We start from the raw sequence: 21,125 nt of genomic DNA, 5'->3' as shown, positions 1-21,125 counted from the left end.
GCCCGCGGGGCGCTCGGGGAGCGGGGAGGGAGGCGATGGCGGCGGGCCCCGGCGGAGGCAGCGGCAGCGGCAGCGGGGGGGCGGCGGCGGCGGCGGCGGGGGGGCCGGGCTGGCGTTTGCCGGGGCGGGTGCTGGAGCTGGTCTTCTCCTACCTGGAGCTGCGGGAGCTGAGGAGCTGCGCGCTGGTCTGTAAGCTGTGGCACCGCGTCCTGCACGGTGACGAGAACAGCGAGGTGTGGCGCAGCTTGGCGGCCCGCTGCCTGGCGGAGGAGGCCCTGCGCACCGACATCCTCTGCAACGTGCCCACCTACAAGGGCAAGGTGAGCCCGGGACACCTCCCGCCAGCCCCTCGGGGACACCCCTCCCCAGCCCCTCAGCAGTCCCCCCCAGGTGCTCGGGGATAGCCCCCTAGCCGCTCGGCTCACCCACCGTTGGACAACCGGGGGGGGGGGCTGAAAAACGTAACAGGATTTTATCTGCCCCCGCGCCTTCCTCCATCTCCCCTAGGTCCGTGCCTTCCACCACGCCTTCAGCACCAACGACTGCTCGCGGAACGTCTACATCAAGAAGAACGGCTTCACGCTGCACCGCAACCCCATCGCCCAGAGCACGGATGGGGCGCGGACCAAGATCGGCTTCAGCGAGGGCCGCCACGCCTGGGAGGTGTGGTGGGAGGGCCCGTTGGGCACCGTGGCCGTCATTGGCATTGCCACAAAGCGGGCAGCCATGCAGTGCCAGGGTTACGTGGCCCTGCTGGGGAGCGACGACCAGAGTTGGGGCTGGAACCTGGTGGACAATAACTTGCTGCATAATGGAGAGGTGAATGGCAGCTTCCCCCAGTGCAATAACGCTCCCAAATACCAGGTGAGTGGGGCTTGGTGCGGGCTGGAAGCTCTACCATGTCTGATGGCGACTGGCTGTCAATACCCTCTCTCACGTGTCCTGGCTGGCTGCTGAATTGGTCCTAAAGGCCCACTTAAGGGTCTTTTTGCCTTCCCTGCAGAAGACAAATGATTCCACCTTGTGAGGCCTTTCCCCCTTTGTTTCCAGTTTCCTCAGGCTACACCTGTGTGTGGTGTTCAGTGTACCAGACCCTCAGTTGTTTCTGCACTTTTATGTACAATATTGAGCGCGAAGCATGTACCGTGGGTGTCTGTTTAGACACCATGTTGCTTTTTGAAATAAAAGCTGAAAAGACTGTTGTAGCCTTCTGAAGTAACGACTTGCCCCACAGCAAGGTGAACGTCTGTGGTATTTTACCCCTTTGTTGTACAGCAGTGTGAGCTGAGGTTAGTGCTTAGGTAAGAGTCTTCCTGCAAAAACCTGTAGCAGTGCTGAGTGCTGCCTGTTTGCTCGCTGGCAGCATTCCCGTAGGTGACATCCCTTGGCTGGGATGCTGGGATGTGATGTTCAGATAATTTCAGGTTATTAAAGAGCAAGTGCCATTCTGCTGTCTTGTCCCTATAGAGGTGTTTATCTTTGTTCTTCTGGCTGCTCTCACAACTACATTTTGACTGCTGGATTTCCTTGTGTTACAACTTAAGGTGTATGCATTATAATTTCCATCTCATATGCTGTGGCTTTGTATGAGTATTGGCTTATGTTTCAGTTCTGGGTGAAGATCTGTGTAGTAACTTGTATCTGGTATTCCTAAATTTCATGTGCAAACTCACCGCTGAGCACTCAGTTCTGTCTGAAGGTTATACCTGCCACTTTGGGGAATAATACCTAAAATCAGTGTAGTTAAAGAGATTCAGATCTCTTACCATTTGCATGTTCCCTAGCATGCAAATTGGGTTGGCACTTTCCAGACTTGACCCTTTGCGGTTGCTTTCTGCGGTCCTTGTCTAGGCCTTTCTGCAGCAACAGGGTGAGGAAAGGTTTTGAAGCCAAGAGTCCTGAGCTCATGTGGGGTCTCAAGGGTGAGCACAATTGCTGCTTTCTCTATAAAAATCAGAGCTCAAATTGGTCATCCTTTGGAGTATTTTGTGTTTATTAGGACATGTACAGTGATCTGCTCATAGAAAACATACTTAAAGGAAACACATGTGTTTATTAGTGTTGGCTAGAAGAAAAATGTGTTGGCTGGAAGAAATCCCCAGTATTGGGGCTGGCTGGTGAAAAATCAGAAGTTTGTGTGGCATCCTGCTGTGCTTGCTGCTGATGTCTGGGACTTCTATTTATGTCTAAAATAATGTGAACTAGATAAATGCAGGGAGCACCATGCATGCCTAGATCCAAGTCTCTTACTGTGTTAAGTGTTGGTTTCACTCGTGTGTGTGTGCGCGCAGACACACACAGACACACACAGACACACACAGACACACACAGACACACACACAGACACACACACACACACACACAGACAGACACACACACACACACAGACAGACACACACACACACAGACAGACACACACACACAGACACACACACACACAGACACACACTTGTTTTGCCTAGGCTTTGCACTGGAATTTCCTTCTGCCTTGGCAGGGGAATACCTCTGTCAGCAACAGCACCTGCATAGTAGTGTATCCTGGTATATTTTGTGGGTGGCACTTACCTTTCTAAAACAAGTTCATTGTCTTGAAATTGCTCTTACTGCTTAGCGACAGCAGCAGCTAAATACAGAGTTCTGGTAACTTGGAGGCCATTACAAAGTTTCCAAAACTCAGCAGTATTCTGAAGCACGTGGCATGTAGTACGCTCACTCTTGATGCTCTTGCAAGGCTCGTATGAGAAGGGTTATGTTTATTACTACGTAGGTGGTTAGATACAGGCTGCCTTCTGGAAATGGGCAGCCGAGGTACTCAGGATCCTAGTGCATTTGGGCGAAATTGAGAAATTTGAATCCTAAAAGTAATGCCATCATGAGAAACAGGAAAGCCTTGCTTTAAAATTACCTGCTACGTTATAGATGGGCTATGCTTTATTTTTGTGTCTCCATTTGAATATGCTGACTCTTTCTATGGTTTGTTTTGGTTTTTTTTTTTTTAATTCCCCCCTCCTGTCTCTGTTTACAGATAGGTGAAAGGATTCGAGTTATCCTGGACATGGAAGACAAAACATTAGCGTTTGAGAGGGGCTATGAGTTCTTGGGAGTTGCCTTCAGAGGACTGCCAAAAGTTTGCCTGTATCCAGCAGTGTCTGCTGTGTACGGTAACACAGAAGTGACTTTGGTCTACCTGGGAAAACCTCTGGATGGATGATGTGGATTGTTTCGTTGGGACATCGAGATGTGGATGATTGGGAGGAGAAATCTGCATGTTGGTTGGAGGGAAACGTGTATTAAAGGAAAAACAAAAAAGTGTGGGTGTGTGTCCAAGAACCGTCGAGGGAATCGCACGGAGTTTTGAAACGGAGGACCAGCCATACTTCAGGAATTGTGTTACATTTCCTCTTTCTACCAGGCCAGAAAAATCCTCAGGGTTGCAGTTGGTTGAGTGGGAAGCTGACACATGCATGTTGCAACAGATTTCATTGCTAAGATGGCAGTGTGTGACCTCAAATATTTGAGAAAGGATTTGATACAAAACTGCTTGAGGAAATTAACCTGAGATTTGTAAGTAGCGTGTTTTGTGAAAGACTCCCATTTTAAAACTGCTTGTTCCTTCCCTTCCCTCCTTTGGGCCAACGTGGGTACCGAAGGAGAACGAGTCTGGTTGGGTTTTATTTACAGTTTTTAACATACTGAGAAGCGTGGTCTGTCTGGACTGCCCTTCTCTAGTATAACGATACAAAATGCGTGCAGCTATTTTTAAGTGTATTTTAAGGGTTGTATATATAGAACACGTTGAAAAGAACAGTTAAAAGAAAGGGTTTGCTTTATTCTAACTGGGACATAATTTCTTAAAGGGAAAAAAAAAACCCCCACTACCTGGCATCAGAAAATATACCTTGGACAGGCATATAACATTCATGTAAGTGTACTTCTTCTGTTGTATTGTAAAGCATTTTGGGATGCTCTTGTGGAGTACGGTGCTACATTGGGTCATTTTCTGTGAAAGTTTCCATAGCTTTAGCAACAGTTTTGTTCTCTGTAGGAAACATAAAATGTTTTCCCCACGAGTTTCTTTTCAGCAAAATTTGTGGTTCCCTTTAGGGAAGGAAGGCACAACATAGCAGTGAGCTTGTCTTCCTTTCAACATCAAAAATACTAACTTTTGAAAGCATTCTTACACTTTCTAATCACTGTTGCGAAATGTTTCAAAATAATGAGGAAGGAGCATTCAGTTTCTGAATCCAGACCTTGTTTTCAGCTTAAATGGCTTTATAAGGCTTTAAGACTTGGCTGAACCTTTAATTAAGTAAAATCCCCCAGTACCCAAGTATTCACCTGCCCATTTTCAGTCTCACCAACCCTTTGATGGGGATTCTGGATCAGGTTCAACGTTTGGGCTTTTCACTTGCACCGTTTTTTTAAAATCCACGTACAAACCCCTCAGGTGTGTCGGTGTGCTGTGGCATGCGCAGGCCGGGGCGGCTGTGAAGCTGAGGGGTGTAGTAAGGAGGGATCTTCTGGTGAAACAGCTTTCCTCTGAGGTTGAAAGTTCTGTAGGGAGCCCCAGAAGGGCTTCTTTTAATAGGGCATTAAAATCTGTAAGCCCTGCGGCTAGCTCTTGATTCTTGTTTCTTGTTGGTTGGTATTTCTCAGAGCTGTCTGAACTATTTCAGAGTTGGGCATGCTTTTCAGAGAGGGAGAAGTAAACGTTTATACAACCTCTTTTTGCTTTATTTGCACGAGAGAATGTGAATTGCTTAATATCGGACACTGGTAATTCTCTGAACATGGAAGAGAGAGGAATTCCTCTTAGGCTGTTGCTCGTTTCCCCCACCCCTGCCTGCCCCATTAATCAAGTAATGCGAGGAGGGCGGTGCAAGCAGATGAGGGTGGCTCCTAGTCGCTGCTGCTGAGCTATCCTTGGAGTGCTTTTTAGCTAGTAGATAACCAAGTTCTGCACTGGAACACAGTATGTATGTACATCATTACCATTTAAGAGGATTTTGAAGTATTTATTTGTTTTGTGTGTTGTTTATTGCTTAAAGGCAATATTGAGGTCCGTTCCTCTTGGCTGCGTTAAAGAAGCAAAATACGCAGTGAGAAATTAAGATGTTTTAAGTGGTGCTTAAACAACCGAATAAATGATGTGGCACGAGCATACGAGTACCTTTTGGAAAAATCTCTTAGAAGCATTGATTGTACTAGACTGTAAATTATGTATCTGCATAGCAGAAGTGTGGGGCATGAAGTAGGGGGGGGGAAGGAAACAAAACCCTGTCCAATTTCAGAAAGTAAAATTGTCCCCGAGATGAATGTATTCTCAGTGCAGTCCTGAAAGATGTGACCTCTGTAGCTTGTTCATGAATCCAATTAGATGCAAGTAAACCCTGAGAACTTCCGAGGAATTTTATTCACAAATTAAGATTGATTTCCATTCTTCAGGCTGCGTCTTACCCTATAAATAATTTCCCTCTAAATTAGAAATGCTGAAAGTTGAACATTCCTTAAGGGTGGGTTTGGGGGGGACTCACTTATGTAAGATTATAACTTATTCCTGGAGACCAATGCTGGCTGTACAAAATATTAAAATAAACTCTGCTATAATTCAGAAGGATATATTGGTGTGGATTGTTGTAATGACATCAGTGGAGTGCTGATAGGAAAAATGGGGTAGCAGTTGAGTGTACCAAGAAGATAGAGGTGTTGGCACTGTGTGATTTGCTGCGTGACTGCTTGAAAAGAGAGAATCTGATGAGTGTTAAGGAGGACTTGAAAGCTCAGTAGTCTAACAGCTGTGTTTGGGAGATTGTATCCTCCAAAACAGGGATGCTGGCGCATGGCAGTGTGGGAAAAGGTTTTCCTCGTGGCTGGAGGTCTCTGGATTAGAATTGAGGTGTTGCGCTCACTGTTGCGGCTGCCCTGCCCTGCTGCTGTACCAAGGTGCCTCTTTCCCAGGTCAGCTTCTCGGCTTCTCTCTGTTTCTCTAGCTTTCTGTATGGAAGTTCAATGTTTCATGGTGCTTTTAGGAATAAGTAGGTGATTTTTAGGAAGAAGTAGGAGACTGTGTTGTGGTTGCAAGCTCTGAGGCACTTTCCAAACTCTCTGCATCAAGAATTTGCTTTTAAGTAGTGAACTTTTGGCTAACATCTCTGTGAGCTTCTTCAGGAGCAAAGAGCTGGCTCTTTTAGCTGGCTCGTAGATTCGCTTTTTCTAGCCTGAGGTACCAGAGTTAGCTAACAGCTGTTTGAAGTATTTTCCCTGCCCCGACTAGTCATGTAACTGCTTTGGTCAGGAGGAACATCAGCTGTTCATAGCTCCCATAACAGAAATCAGTCAGATTCACAGGTCTTGGCTTCAGAATCCTGCAGGACATCCAGAATTTTTTGATAAGTGAGCATTTTGTCTATCATTTGAATAAACCTCAGAATTCCTGGTGGTTTAAGTGTGCTGCGAAATCTGTTGGGAGCTTAACAGTTGGTCATCTGATCTGGTCACGTTTCTATGTCTGAGGAAGCAAACAGCTCGATATGGCCGTTTGTTTCAGGGCAGAGTCTGTTCTTGGCTTTGGTGGTGGCTTGTGTTGGCCTGAAGTCAGTTGCGTGACTTCTTTTTCCATAAGAGGACAGAGGTATTGCTGGAATGAACTAATAAATCAAGATGGCATGGGAAACTTGCCCTGGTTGGGGTATTTTCTTGAAAATGTTTCTTCCCCCCCACTTAAAATGGAGTGGTGAGTGTGCATTTTTGGGAGTCCTGTGTGTGCTTTCTGCTAGCAAACACCGTTTGGGTTTGTTACTTTTGGCCATGTTTCAGGTGACAAAACTAGCCAGGAGCAGATGGCCTTGATCTTGTGGGCTGAACTTCTGCTGCCTCAGATGTGGCTGTATTCTTCTCTGCCTGCCTCTGAATCTGATAGCAAGCTGGAACATACTAGCTTTTTTCTCTGCTTACCAATGATCTACATTTTTAATTCCTTAACACACCGGTGTGTTTTCTAGATGGCTGTCTCAACTTTTTTTTTTTTCTCCTCTTCCATTTTCACTGGGATGATGGCAGCAGTGATGAATTAAAATAACGCTTGGCCTGATAATAGTTTGATCACACAAAATTTATTTTCTCTAAGTATTTGAGAGGTAACCAGCCCTCTGATTCCTGAGCCTGTGTATTTCAATACTGATATTTCAGTTCTAGTTAAATCTTTATACATTATAAATAGCTCTGGATGCTGGCAGGAACACAGCTAGAAGTGCTGTATGCGCAGCTCTTCCCCGGAACAGCGCCGGTTCTTGCACAATACAGATAATTTGGTGAAATGTGTAGCCAGAAAATGGCACTACTGAAATCTGCTCTAGGATCCTTTCTACATTTACAAACCAGGTTTTTAAATGGTTAGGAGTGTGATGTGCTTGATTTCTGTAAGTGATAGTAGTCCACCTCGCACTAAGTTGTAATTCAGTTGAAAGGGAAATTAAGTGGTAAATGAATACAGAAAGCTTTTACTACAGTGATGCCGAAGCTGCTAATTTATACTTTAAGCGGTTTTTTTTTCATATTGCTGTATGATGCTGTACATATTGTGTGACTTCCGAATGAATTCTCACACCCCCCCACAAGAGGGCAAAGTTAACAGCACTGTGGGAGCCTAGACTTTGAATTTCTTAAGCATTGTGCAAAATAAATGTTTAATGTGGAACCTTCTCCGTTAGCATTTGCTTCCTGTTCTCTTAAAAAACCAAAACAAACTAAAAAACCTCAACAAAACAGATGATCGTGGAGAAGTGGATAATGGACATAGATTTTTTTTTTTTAAATATACTTCTTCATTTGAACTTGGGTTGCTGAAATTAGGCTGAGCAAATCTTTGCATTTCAGAAAATTATTTTCAGTGACAGCAAACTGAGCTGAGACTCTGAGATGACCTTAAAAGATAGAAAGGGATTTGAGAGGCCTAAACAAAATGTCATTGTTGCCATTGAAGGTCTGCTTTTTCCCAGACTTGCTTTTCTTCCTCTCAGGCATTTATGACCAGGAAATAGTGATATCATCAAAAGAGTATTTTAAAAAAAATAATTCCATTTCAGTTGGAAAAAAACCCCAAATCATTGAAAACGGATTTTAAAATAAAACTCATTGTATACTACAAGTGTTTATTCTTCTGCAATTTTACCAGCTCAAGAACCAAGGGTGTCTTTTTTCCTGCCATGCCTGCGCTTGCAGATTTGTTGTGAGCTAGCTGGAGTTGTTTCATGTTTGCTTGTTTTATTTTGTCTTTTTAATCCATGTTGTTCTACCTATGTTAACAGCTATATATTTTCCTGCAGGCAATGTTTGAATGGGGAAAAGTATGCAGGTATAACCTTGCCTATTATTGTCTTTTGTGTAGTGTCTGATCTTCCTGTGAGCTCCCAGTTTCTGTGGCTAAACCTTTGGTAGTTTTACCCAGAAACAGCAGGAGTGTTGCCATGCGTGTAAGCGAGTCACCATCCTGGGACATGCAACCTTTATATGTCTACAGTGCGTTAATGCTCAGGATGGGCGCTGTGTCCCCAGATATTTTACTGTGTGCTTTGCAAAGTGATTTTTTTATTTTATTGTCCTTTCTTGAACTTCTGTTTTCAGGCCATGAATGTGCTCGTTTGCACAAGTGCAGCCTGTGCATCTTTAGGGGCACGCTCCAAAGCCAGGCACAGGTGTGAAAACAGCTGTTTTACAACAGTGTGTAGGCTACAGCTACAAAATGCCATTCTCTTGCAAACATTCAAGCTCGTTTGCGTACCTGCAGCAAGACATGCTGGCATCCTTTGTTCCTGAAGCAGTCCGTCAGCTTCGGTTTGCAGCAGGTGAGTTGAAAATCGAGGCGAGACAAAACCTGATCAGTAACAGGAAGCAAACACATATTTTCAACCCAAGTAGGTGAGCATGTGCTCTGTGCATAACCTCTCCCTAGACTCTCCATAGCCCAATAATGTCTTAAATCTGAGAGTGAGCGGGATATGGGCTGTTCCCCATCCACAAAACCTCCATAGTACCTGTTTACAGGTAACAAACTGCTGGTTGCAGCTTCAACTGCAAGAAAGACTTCAGTGATTGGAGACTGCAAGCCTGCAAGTGAGTTATTAAACCAAGGTTATGGAGTTATTTTATTTCCTTAGCTTCCTATGCTTAGGAGAAGTAAGCCATATCTAATCACTTTTAAATAGTAATTTAAGAGAGTATGCTCTGCCAGCTTCAATATGTGACTTAATAATTATAAAGTGCTGGACAAACCTGCCAGTAAGGAAATGGATGTTGACCAAAATGCTTTTTGTATGATACTCTGAATACTGCAGTGGTTGAAGCTTTTCAGCTTCTATGTCTGCCATTTCCAAATCACCTTTTTTGGTTTTTTGTTGGCTTTTTTTTATTTTTGGTTGGTTGGTATTTTTGCTGTGCAGGTGACAGAGAAGGCTTTTCTCAGGCCAGATCCCATCTGACATGGGGGCATCTGAGCCCTTCTGCACGGTCTTGTGCAAGAGCAGAGCTTGAGGGGAGGATCTCATGCTTTGTAGGCAGCCAAGAGATTTTATCTCAGCTTTAGCATACAATTTTGTCTTATTCCTGGAAAAATAATTGATGCGTGCAGAACTGGAGCAGAGTTGGAACAAACATTAGTGGGACTCGGGAGAGTGTACAATACGGAAATAAGTTGGTTTTAAGGGTCAACCAGTGGCCCAGTGGTCTCACCCCACTGTGCTGTGCATCTCTGGTATGTGGCTTGTCTTTACTGGCAGACTGTTAGCGGCTCTTCTCAAAAGGAAAAGGGAGTACAGGAGGGGAAGATCTACTTTATTAATCGATGCATCTGTTTGAACTTTCCCCCCTCTTGCATTCCTGTATTAATTCAGGTCTCAGATTGAAAGGTGAAAGCCTGCTTTGACTGTCCCCCAGATCCAGCTGCGGGGATGAGGTTTCAGATACAACAATGATGTCGCCTTCGTGTTGGAGTTTGTTTAAAAAAACACAGAAACTTATATCCTGGCAGTTTTTTTCTGTTTCCTTAAGCAGAGCAAGGAATATGCCCAATGGGAAAGAGGGTGCTCCAATCCTGAAACCCTGCAGACTGGCTTTTCTCTGTCACTTGTCCCTAAAGTATCACGCTAGAAAGGAGGGGTGCTGAGCCCCACGGCTGACGACCCGGGAAAGGAAGACTTTGGAGTGTGAACGCTCCAGCTTGCTTCCAGCCCTGATTGCAATCCACCTTGAGAAGAGCTGCTTGTGAGATAACGCTGCCTAGCAGGGATGTTGGCTCTCCTGGCCAGAGGGGAAATCTGGGTGGGATACTCTTAGCTCTGTAAGGAGCTGAGAGAGTTTCACTTCCCTTCGCATTAATGACAGAATTACTCACTTCTCTTAAGCAGAACGGCAGCAGGAAGGGAGTACGTGTGACTACAGATGGGAGTAGTTTTTCTTGCCACAATTTGCATTGCTGAATGATGTTACAGCAGTGACTTGTCGCTATCTTCTCCTTCTGGTGACTTAGAGCCTCCAGTCCTGACAGTTTTATGCTAAAAACTTTGGTGAATGTGCTGGAGTAGATGGGTCAGGGTTTTTTGTTGCTTTTAATGGTTTATTTTATTGTACAATATAAAAATAAGGTCAACTTATCCACATCTGGCAATACTGTGGGGAAGAACTTGGGCAACACTTTCAGGTCTAGGTGCCAAAAGTGACCAAACTGTAGATGTAAGCAACTTGGTTGTGGGGCTTTCCAGCTCTTGAGGAGATCTAGGAGGAAAAATCAGTTGCCTTCTCTGGCTCCAGGCACTTGCTTCTCCTGCAGATGCATTGCAAGTAGTTCTCTAGAGCATCTGGACTTCCAGTAGTGTCTGTCTTGGATCTTGAGTTGTAAGGGAGTGGATGCACTTGGCTTCCAGTTGCTACAGAAATACAAGGCTCTGCTGCTTCAGCGTCTGATGCATCCTGCTGTGTGCTCTACTCCACAGACCTTGTGATCCAGATGCTCTGCTGCTCTCTGAGGAGGAGGTTCGCTTTGGTGTGGTGGTGGATCCCTTTTGCAGACCTCAAACCCCCAGCTTGGGAAAGGTGGGTGGGTGAAGGCTACGAGAGGCGGCAGGAGCCTGGCCACAGGGTGGGCTGGGCCGGGCCACGCGTGTGGGCGAGCAGAAAGGGAATTGAGATCACTTTTGCGGCTCTCCCTTCTGCAGCCCGCTTCCTCCTCATTTACATCTCGCACGTTGTCAGATGTGGGAGAGGGAAGAGCAGTGACCGCAGGGTTGGAGCTGCCTGTGCTGGACCTGCCTGCAGGACGGGAACCGGGGTGCAGCCTTGTCCCCAGTGCAGGGGTCCACGAAGCGGCTGTGGCTGAGTCGCTGACCAGCTCCCTTCTTCCCTTCCTGCACAGCGCTGTGCTCTCAGAAACATCATTTTGCTTTCTACTAAGACCTATTTCTGCCTTTCTTCTGAGCCCTGTAGAGGATGCTTGCACCTTCTGGAGACTAAAGGGACAAAAGGGGGGATCCTCTCTGAAAATTGCTGCTGTGGGGCTCCTGGTTGGTGCCTAGGTCCTTGGTCAAATGTCCTCCAGGTGTCATTTTCCCAATTGTTCCTGCTGGAAGCTCACCTGGGTCCCTGTGGGCTCATTGCATGTTGTCAGTCTGGTGGGGTTATTTCCTTCCCCCTCCACCCTGAGCTCACAAAGCCCTGATGTCTGCAGGTGTCAGGAACCAGTGCATCGCTGCAAAGGCAAGCGACCAAGCCCTGCGCTCTTCTCAGAACAACCCGGAATTAATTCTGAGTTCAAAGAAGTCTTCTTCTCTGAACCCCCTCTTTCCATCAGAAAACCTGGCAAGAGCTAGGAGACTCCTGATGGCTGAAAATGGGGGAGCAAAGGTGAGCTTAGCTGTGGATAAATGGGTAATTGTAGAGCGAGAGCCTGCCAGGAGCATGGGCTGCTGCTGGAAAGGGAGCAGGAGTGGGGTGGCGGAGTCAGCCCGGAGGACGATGCTCTGGCTACAGGGGGTTCCAGGCACATGAGCTGCTGCAAAACCAGAGCCTGAAGCTTAGTTTAGTGACTGTCGGTGCTAGCACATGCATTTCCTTGGAAGAGGACCAAGCGTGGCTAGGTAAACAACCAAGCAGGTTGTTTGGCTATAGCTGGGGAAAAAAAAAAAAAAAAAAGATGATTTTGAAGCTGATTATAAATTGCTGATTTTTGTCTCTTGGTTTCCCCTGCGAGAAATACACTGGAGGGAAGCTGTGCTTCTTGCAGAGCTCCAGTTCAGCTGCAGCGCTGGGGCTGTAGAGATGCCCATCCTCTTGTACGTCGATGCATCTGTGCCATCCTGGGATGGGACGTCCTCTGCTATTCCCTGGGGATAAACTGGGTGAATTCCCATAGAGAAATTCAGCCAGGTGAACTTGCAGAGCTGTAGTTTAAAGTCAAGCCATCCAGCTGGCCATTTTAGCTGTTCCCTTTTGGCTATGTAACGAATGATCTGTTTTCTTTTTTATGTTCATTGTTCATCTTAAATTAGAGGTGACTACCACAACCAGCAGCTTCTGAGGTACGGTTAGACCTTCAGCTTCCCTTGTTTTATCCGGAGCAGGTGATTAAATTAAATAACTTCTTCACTTGTGTCTTCTTGATATGTTTGCGCTGCCTGCGCACACTTCAGCCAAACAGCAAATGAAAATTTGATGTGGGTTTTAAAGATAATTAAAGAAAATCCAAATTTTTTCAGAGTCATTGCTGACCACAGTGCCTGGGAATGAACGCCTGGAGGGAGACACTGTTCTTCACCATGCAGCCGCTCCTCCCTGTCTGATGAGGTCCAACAGGCGAGATTCTGCTGCAACAGAGTTGGTTGCTCGAGCCTACCTAATATTTTCTGTAATGCCATTTGCAGCTTCCCATGAGCCTGGAGATGGTGATGTTTCTGTAAGTATTTCTCTAAGCCTTCCCAGGCTCATTTCCCAGAGTGGCTGGTTCTTCTCCCTGTGCCTTTTTCCCTTTGCTCTCTGCATCCTCTCCTTGTTAGCAAAATGCTAGAGACTAACCAGAGCAGGAGGCTTTCCAGGGATGCTTTGCACCATCATCCCTTGCAGAACGACTTGTTTATTTCTGTCCAGTTCTCCATTGCAGTGGGAGTAGAGGAAGCCCATGGAGAAACATTTCTGTTTTGCTTTGCCCCAACTTGTCCGAGGCTGTGGGCCTGCTGGTGTGTGAACCGTGAGTGACCTTTCTCTTGGTGCTTCCACTGAGGAAGAAATCACATTTTCTGCAGGAAAACAAGGGGCACGTCGAGGTGCAGTGATGAGTTTGCTGTTTTCTGTTGCAGTTTTTCCTTTCCCATGGGGTCCTGTGCTGGGTGCAGCAGTCCAGGGGTGACCGGGAGGCTGCCCTCTCATTGCAACTTTTCTCTTGGTTTGTGCTTGACAGTTTGAGGCTTGTTAAGGGGAAAAAGATGGTTTGGAGGGAAGAGGAGATGGGAGGAATGGAGGAAGCTCACTGCGTGTAAAACCGTATGGGGATTCCCAGTCCTTTCCTACAGCTGCAGTAATTGCAGCTGCATGTGTGGACACTGCTCCAAGTGGCTGAATCTCCTTCAGTTTAATCCACCAGTGCTGTTGAGCTGGACTGGAGCTTCAGGAAGAGCTGATCAGACGAGCAGCTCCTGGCAGCTCAATCCCTATCCCTTTACGATGCTGGTATTAAAAAATAAATAAAGAACCCTCAAAGCACACACCCAGTCCTTACTGGGAGGGCTGGGTGGGGGCATGATGCTGCTTGAGAGGAAGAGGAGGGGAGGAAGCAGTAGCTTTGGGATGTTTTCAAAACTGTCCGGCTGCAGGATGTGGGGAAAGTGTGAAATGCAAGGCTGCTGCCAGCTGCCCCAGCACGGAGCCAGTAGCTGCTCTGCAGGGAGCAGCCCTGGTGTGTGGCCGCTTTCTGAGGAGGACAGGGTGGGCGAAACATGGCTGGGCAGTGCGGGGGCTTTCCCACCCCATGGTGCCCCCTCAGCAAGCACCTTTGCTGCTGCGAAAAGGGGGACATGGTGGCTTGGCTTTGGTTGGCCAAAGCGATGGGCTGAGGATGAAGCACGTTGTTTTCTCTCCCATCTCCTCCTGGACTGCAGGGAGGAAGCTGGTTTGACCCTTGGGGCATCACCTTGTTTGGTGGCATCACATGAAGGTTATCTCATCGGAAGGTCTCCCAGGAGTCTCCAGATCACCTGAGAGTGGAGTATTGCCACAGGTGAGGATGCTCAAGTTTTACAGCTTCAGGACTTCCCAGCCCTGGGGTGAATCTCTGCCGGCTCCTGTGTCTCCAAGCATCAGATGAGTGGTTTTGGTGCGGGTTGGGCTCATGGCAGGGTTTTGAGGATGAGGAGCAGGTTTGTAATCATCAGCCCGTCTCAGCCCTTTGTGTGACCTTGAGCAACGCCATGGGAATTTTGCCCTGCTGCAGAGCTTCTGCCTTCTGCTCCAGTTCACTTGGATGAGGAGAGCTTCTCTCTTTTCCTTCTTGATTTTTATACATTCAAACTTCCTTGAAAATGGAGGAAATGAAACCACAGGGCTTTTTTGTGAGTGATATGAGAGAGCTCAGTCTCCTTCCAGAGAAGAAATGAAATTTAGGGTAAAAACTATCTCCCCAGTCATTTGTGCTGGGTGCAGGAGTTTGGGGGCCACTTGGTGTGGCAGGTGGGGGTGACCCAGGCTGTGATATCCCTTGGTGAGGTGCTTGGTGTGCCGCAATAACATGGTTCATCTCCTGACTGCTGCAGAAGGTCCCATTGGCACCAGTGCCTGGGACGTGGAGCATGGATGTTGCAGGGCGGTACCTGCTGATCCCACCGGACAGGATTCTGTTGCAGGGCTGAATCCTTTCTCCATAGTTTTGAACTCTTTCCCAGCTAGGTAAATCCAGGCAAACCATTATCCCTCCTCAGTGGCTGGATTTGCTGGGGATTTGGGGTGTGCATGAGGACCCTGGGAGAGGGTAGGCATGGGGTGGGAAGGGCGGTGGAGAGCTGGGGTAGAGGGGGGTGAGGAGGAAGGGGGCCCCCCTGTTCATATTGCCTTGGAAATGTGGATTTTTGTCTCGCTCTCTGCCTTGGTAGTTGTGGGAAAAGCCATTTATGCTGATTTTCACATAGGGGTCGGCACCTGGGAGGTCCCTGTATCCAGATGGGTCTGGCTTGCACCCTGAGTGCTGGGTTTGCCAAAATCCCGAGCAGACCCAGGAGACCCAAAGGTCTGTGGGCGGTGGGATCTGAGCATCCTGAATCTCACCTAGACAATGCAAGGGGCTGGGTGCTGGTGTCCCAAAGCGAGGACTTGACATGTGGGGAGATGTTCAACCTTGGCTTGGGATGCAATGGGAAAGAACAGCACCTTCTTCTTCCCCCGCAGGAAGCGCATCACTTGGCTCCTGTTGAAGCCCCTGTGCTGGGCACTGGAGGCAAGTGGGAGACTAGAGGGGCACGATGGGAATAGGCACCATGCAGGGGAGCGCCATGCAGCTGGTGGCTTTTCTTGAGCCCCGGCAGGGTCAGTGGCATGGCTCCGCAGGCAAGAACCTCCTCCTCCCCCCTGCCCCGGGTCACTAGCTCTGCTGCCTGAAACCCTTGCAGGGGTTTTGCTGCTGGAGCTGTGCAGAGGAGTCACAGTGCAAGGGTTGTCCCCAGAGATGGCTTGTCCCTGGGAGCAGCAGGAGAGCCAGGAGCTGTGTGACCCTTGGTGGAGGCCAGTTCCCCCTAGCATCCCCCTCCCTGCCTGCCCGGCCCCCACGGTTCCTCCTTGCTGGGGAGCTGTTTGCGAGTGCATGACCTGGGTTGTAAGTGCTGAGATCAGTAAGCGAAGTGCCTGGCCACGCTCTCTGCCTCCATGTGACTGCAGTTTCCGTTAGCTCCTTCCGCAAAGGCTATATTAGTGCTAAGCGAGAAAGCGGGTGGGAGAGAAACCCAGTGGGTTGCACCTACCCTTAGCCCCAAGAGACCCCACCGAGCACAGCCGGAGAGGCCGTCGGCTGCAGGATGAGTTGTGGCAAACCCTGTGCACCACTCCACGCGGTGAGTAACTGCCCCCCAATACCTCTGCTGGGGGGAAAACCCCACTGGGGGTTTTTGGGGAGCCCCCCATGCCAGCTTGAAGATCCATGGTGGCTGTGTGTCGCTAATGCCCCCACTCGCAAGAGCCATGGCTGTGTGGGCTGGTGCTGGGCCTGGCGTGCACTGTGGGGAGCACCCTGGGCGCTCCCAGACCTCTTGCATGTGGGCTCCTCTGTGGGGCTGTGGGCAGAGGTTTCCTGCCGGTGCTGCTGCCTGCTCTTCTGGCTGGGCAGACACCATCCCCGCAGCCCCAGGGAGGACTGTGGGAGGATAGAGGCACTTCTCATGTTGGAGGAGACCCAACGCTGGGCAGCAAAGAAAGGCTGAGCTGGGTGAAGGAAAGCGCGAGCTTCTGCGGAGGGGTTCAGGGGCCGAAGGTGAGGCAGAGCCAAAGTCCCTGGTTTTTGGATGCAGCGAGGACACAGCAGGGTCCCTCTCCTGCCACTGTGCCCGAGTGCAAGGCACTGCTGGAGACCAAGGGCTCGGGAGGGCGCAAGCTGCTGTGCATCAGCTCCAGCCTGGGGAAGAGGGGCTTCTTCTCCATCACCACCAGATTAATGAATGCCACTTTGATAATACACCAGCTTAATGCTTTTGGCTGTCCCAAGGAAGGAGACAACCCAGGATGTGTCCCCTGCTCCCTCTGTGCTGCAAGCCTCTGGCTACCTGGGCTGCCAAAAATAACCCCCCATTTCTTCTTCAAGCTCTGGCAGTTATGAAAACGCCACTTACTGAGCCCTCGACAAGACCTCGCTGCTCATTTGCCTGAGGTTCAGCTTTTCCCCAGATGCAAATGCCGTCAGCTCCAGTTCCACCAAGTTAGTAATGGGGTACTTTGTGCTGGACAGCCTCTGCTTCCCTGGGAGGACCTCTGGCAGGGATGGGTGCTGGAGAGGACTTGGTGGTGGCTGGGTCGGTGTCCCCCAGGGGAGTATTTGGCACCAGAGAGGGGGTACCTGAGCCCTGGCTAGGGGGGAAGCCTCTGCTCAAGGGTTGCAGTTCAGTGGCGTTTCCGAGCAGCTGTGCAGTGACGACAGTGCCTTTCCCATGTGCGCTGTCTTGTGTGGGGACCGGGCTGCCACCTCCCCGTCCCCTCTCTTCTGCCCTCCAGGCTCTCCTTGGTGGACCCCCACGAGGGCTCCTGCTGGGGCGGGTGGGCTTGGTGCAAGGGCTCTTCACTGTTTCTCCATGGGGAGCTTGTGGTGGCCCAGGTCTCGCGGGGCACAGTGGTCACCACTATGGCATGTTGGGAGCCCATCGCCTCTGGGTGCTCCTGGGGGCAATGATGGGAGCGGGCAGCAGCCATGGGCAGGAGGCCAGCCGTGCACAAGGATCACTGCTGCCATGATGGGCTCCCTGGGAAAACTTGGGTCTTTCAGGATGAGTGGTCTGCAGCTTTTGACCTTCTCACCTCTGTCTCCATCTCCGCAGGAGTGCCACCGCTGAGATGGAGGCCCCGCTCCCTGGTCTCTCCCTGCTTCTGGTCCTCCTGGCAGTGGGATGGGGAAGCGGGGCAGTCACAGCCTGGACAACGTCTCCCGGTGGCTGCGAGCTCGTAAGTCCTCTCTTGCAAATCCTCACCCTTCTGAGTGCTTGGTCCTGCCCTGCAAAGCCCAGGTGTCTCAGCATCTCCAGACTTTCACCCTCCCAGCTACTGGTTTAGCTAGGAGTGGACTGGGTTGCTGAGGCTCTAATCATAGAGCCACCTCCTCCATCCTCACTCTGCTTCCCAAACTTCTCCCTCCTCATCTCCCCCCACCTCCTGCCTCTCAGAGCAGCATTACATATCTACTTCTTGCTTTAGGTGCAGAGCACTGCAGACTGCACTGGGAGATGGCTGAGCTCTGTCCCAGGAAATCTTCGAGGTGATACTGAGGAGCTGTTGCTTGATGACAACACTATCCAGGTCCTGGGCAATGCCTCTCTGCTCTCATACCAGCAGCTACGGCGTCTCAGCTTGACCAAGAATCGGCTGGAGCTCATCAAGCCTGGTGTCTTCCTCAGCAGCCAAGGCCTCCATGCACTCTCCTTGGCAGACAACCTCCTCTTCACCAACTATTCGCTGACAGCAGCTGCTCTTTCTGCTCTGCCAGCCTTGAGGACGCTGGATCTAGCTGGAAACCGCCTCACTGAGGACATGGTATCGGTTTTGGTCTGGAATCTGTCTTCCTTGGAGTCCTTGTCCGTGGCCAGGAACATCATCATGAGGCTGGACTCGTCCGTCTTCACGAACCTGACACAGCTGTTGGAGCTGAACCTGGAGAAGAACTACATCTTTGAGATTGACCAAGCTTTTGAAGGGCTGCAGAGGCTGCAGAGGCTCAACATAGCTTACAACTACCTCCCGTGCGTAGTGGAGTTCAGCCTGACCCAGCTCAGGGAGCTCAACGTCAGTAACAACGTCATTGAGTGGTTTCTGGCCCTGGAAAGTGATGACCTCTTTGAGCTGGAGGTGCTGGACCTGTCCCACAATCGTCTCCTCTTCTTCCCCGTGTTGCCCCGGCAGAGCAAGCTGCACTCCTTGTTGTTGAAGGACAACGAGATGAGCTTCTACCAGCGCCTCCCCAATGGCACATCCCTGGTGGATGTCACGGTGCAGTTCCTGCTCATTGATGGCAACTCCACCAACATCACGACAGTCAGCCTCTGGGATGAGATCTGCCACAGCAACCTCTCCTCCCTGCACCTCCTGGACATGAGCCAGAACCAGGTCTGGTACCTGCCAGAGGGCTTCCTGGCCCAGATGCCCTCCCTGACCCACCTGAAGCTCAACCAGAACTGCCTGGAGACATTTCAGCTGTTGGAGGGGGACCCCTTAGCCATGCTGACAGAGCTGGACCTCAGCCAGAACCAGCTGGTGGAGCTGGGGGCAGAGGTGGGGGCTGGGAACATCCTGCCCAACCTCCAGCTCTTCAACCTCAGCACCAACAGGCTCCAGGTGCTTCCTCCTGGGGTTTTTGCCTACACCAGGAAGATCACTACCGTGGACCTCAGCCGCAACCGGGTCAACCTCTGTCCCCAGCCAGCTGTTGCAGGTGAGGCGGAAACTCCCCCCTGCGTGGACATCAGGGGTGTCAAGACCTTGACTCATCTCTCCTTGGCCGGCTGTGGTCTGCGGGGACTGGGTGGCCACCCCTTCCAGGGGACGTCGCTGATGCATTTGGACCTCTCTGACAACCATCAGGCACTGTCCGGGGACCTGGGGTGGCTGCAGGACCTTGCTCTGACGCTGCAGGTGTTGTCTCTGAGGAACACCAGCCTCTCCTCCACTGCCATGGACTTCTCTGCCTTTAACAGCCTTGTGCGCTTGGACCTTTCGGGGAATTCCTTGAGCGTCTTCCCCTCCTCGCTGGGCATCCTGAAACTGCTCAGCCTGGACCTGCGGGACAACTGCCTCCCGGCTCTGCCACCGGATGTCGCGCAGATGCCGCTGGGGAAGAGCCTGCAGGAGGTCTACCTCAGCCAAAACCCCTACAACTGCTGCACGTTGGGCTGGTGGGACTCCCTGCAGCGAGTCAAGGGGTTGCACATCCCCGACGGGCAGGAGATGACCTGCAGCTATGCCTCCCGCACGCTGAGCCCCAGGGCGCTGCCAGAGCCCGTCCTGTGGAGCTGCCGCTGGCAAACGGCCGACCTGGCGCTCCTCTACCTCGTGCTGGCTCTGCCCACCTGCTTGACGCTCCTGGTGGCCTTCGCTGTTGTCTTCCTCACGCTCAAGCAAAAGCTGCTGAAAATGGTGAAAAGCCGGTGTGGGGTGTCTACCCCTTACTGATGGCTGAGGAGGAGGAGGGAGGGAGGGCTCGGGAACAGTGAACGTGAGTGGGTTGTCAGGATTACAGGCAATAACCTCTCCGAGGTGGGTGAGATGGAAGCTTGGTGGATGTAGGACCACGGAGTGCTGGGAGAGCTCCTGTTTCTGCTACAGATGCCCTAAGGGTACCTGAAGGGTGTGGGGCTGTGTCCCGTGATGGAGCCTGGGGCCGTGCTGGGCATCCTCAAGGGACACATCTTCAGCAGAAACCTTCAGTTGATGCTGGCGAGAGCTGAGTGGACACAACACCAAACGCCTCTTGGCTGAAGGGGTACGGACAGTTTCCCCCAGCGCTGTTTCCCCTCCCCCCTTCAGGCAGTTCCCTTTATTTATTCACACCCTGTAGCCAACTCTCCACTGCAAAACATCCTCCAGCTCTGCAACCAGCCTCCACAAACCACCCCAGGCTGGAGCAAGCATCACCTGGGCCCTGTGGAGAAGGGTCTCTGTGGTCACAGCTTCTCACGCTACTCTTGCAGGCACCAGCAAACTCGCAGGCAGCCCTGGGCGTGCACCCGTGCGTGTGTGCTGATAAGACAGGCGTTGTCCGCAGGGCTGAAAGACACGTTTTGGGGTGTTGTTGCTTGGTTAAGTTGCGATCCTGGTTAGAAAAGCCCATTAAAAATAGCCCAAGCTGCAATGCTGTAAAATATTGATTGAAGGACAGGAGAATAAATTATATCATGGGTGATATTTTACATCGATTTCTTTTTCTCCAGCAACTGCTGGATTAAACAGATGCAAAGGAGATAAACTAAGAGAAAGCCTTCCTCCTTGTTGCGCAAGCCCCGCTCTCGCAGGCTGTCAGCTGCAGCGGCATGGGGGGGTTTCCTCCACCCAGCCCTGGTTGCAGCACGTACTGGCTCTCCCGTACCAGCAGTGCACTACCTGGGGAAGTGCCGCTTTGTTCCTCAGAGGGTTACTGTGGATGGACGTGAGAAGTGATGGTGGTTTGTGTTAACTCAAAAGCCCTGCTAAGAACCGGAGCGGCTTCATTCCTGTGGCACCATCAGGATTTTTCCAGGGAAACATGGCTCTGAGCTTAATGGGAACACAGGGTGTGGGGAAGCGAGCGGCAGCACCAGTGTGGGCATGCCGGGGACTTGTCCTTGCTTGGAGTTGGATGAGCTCAGCAGGGCGATGCAGGGTGTGCTGGGGGCTCGAGGCCCCGCAGCCAGCCCAAGTGTCACTCAACCTTA

At 50.2% G+C, this 21,125-nt stretch overlaps 2 protein-coding genes across 18 annotated transcripts; both read left to right on the top strand.

The window, feature by feature from the left end:
• The first annotated feature begins 20 nt into the window (after positions 1–20).
• On the top strand, positions 21–7,701 carry FBXO45 (F-box protein 45). The gene is made up of 3 exons (XM_030027313.1): positions 21–320; positions 508–864; positions 3,026–7,701. Exons 1-3 carry the CDS (start codon positions 36–38, stop codon positions 3,209–3,211), a joined length of 828 nt encoding a protein of 275 aa, XP_029883173.1. The 5' UTR covers positions 21–35; the 3' UTR covers positions 3,212–7,701.
• NRROS (negative regulator of reactive oxygen species) lies at positions 3,452–20,680 on the top strand. 17 transcript variants are annotated; one of them, XM_041126480.1, is made up of 7 exons: positions 3,480–3,564; positions 10,986–11,089; positions 11,717–11,892; positions 12,744–12,940; positions 13,132–16,933; positions 17,547–17,670; positions 17,920–20,680. In XM_041126480.1, the coding sequence occupies exons 6-7, from the start codon at positions 17,563–17,565 to the stop codon at positions 19,885–19,887; spliced, it is 2,076 nt and encodes a 691-aa protein (XP_040982414.1). In that variant the 5' UTR covers positions 3,480–3,564; positions 10,986–11,089; positions 11,717–11,892; positions 12,744–12,940; positions 13,132–16,933; positions 17,547–17,562; the 3' UTR covers positions 19,888–20,680. The 17 variants fall into 17 exon arrangements, with proteins under 17 accessions (XP_040982408.1, XP_040982416.1, XP_040982414.1 ...); XM_041126478.1 differs by lacking the exons at positions 3,480–3,564; positions 10,986–11,089 and adding exons at positions 8,698–8,843; positions 12,537–12,608; XM_041126481.1 differs by lacking the exon at positions 3,480–3,564 and having other exon boundaries at positions 10,995–11,089; positions 13,132–13,231; positions 13,341–16,933.
• The last annotated feature ends 445 nt before the right edge of the window (positions 20,681–21,125 follow it).

This window comes from Aquila chrysaetos, chromosome 10 (genome assembly GCF_900496995.4).
Source record: "Aquila chrysaetos chrysaetos chromosome 10, bAquChr1.4, whole genome shotgun sequence".
Taxonomy (NCBI): domain Eukaryota; kingdom Metazoa; phylum Chordata; class Aves; order Accipitriformes; family Accipitridae; genus Aquila; species Aquila chrysaetos.
This window is presented reverse-complemented; position numbering and strand designations above follow the sequence as displayed.

Excerpts from the sequence above, each read along its gene's own strand:
- FBXO45 (XM_030027313.1), top strand. The coding sequence starts at position 36 with ATGGCGGCGGGCCCCGGCGGAGGCAGCGGCAGCGGCAGCGGGGGGGCG. Across the intron at positions 321-507 it reads TGCCCACCTACAAGGGCAAG|GTCCGTGCCTTCCACCACGC; the intron begins GTGAGCCCGGGA and ends CATCTCCCCTAG. Across the intron at positions 865-3,025 it reads ATAACGCTCCCAAATACCAG|ATAGGTGAAAGGATTCGAGT; the intron begins GTGAGTGGGGCT and ends CTCTGTTTACAG.
- NRROS (XM_041126474.1), top strand. The coding sequence starts at position 17,563 with ATGGAGGCCCCGCTCCCTGGTCTCTCCCTGCTTCTGGTCCTCCTGGCA. Across the intron at positions 17,671-17,919 it reads CTCCCGGTGGCTGCGAGCTC|GTGCAGAGCACTGCAGACTG; the intron begins GTAAGTCCTCTC and ends TTCTTGCTTTAG.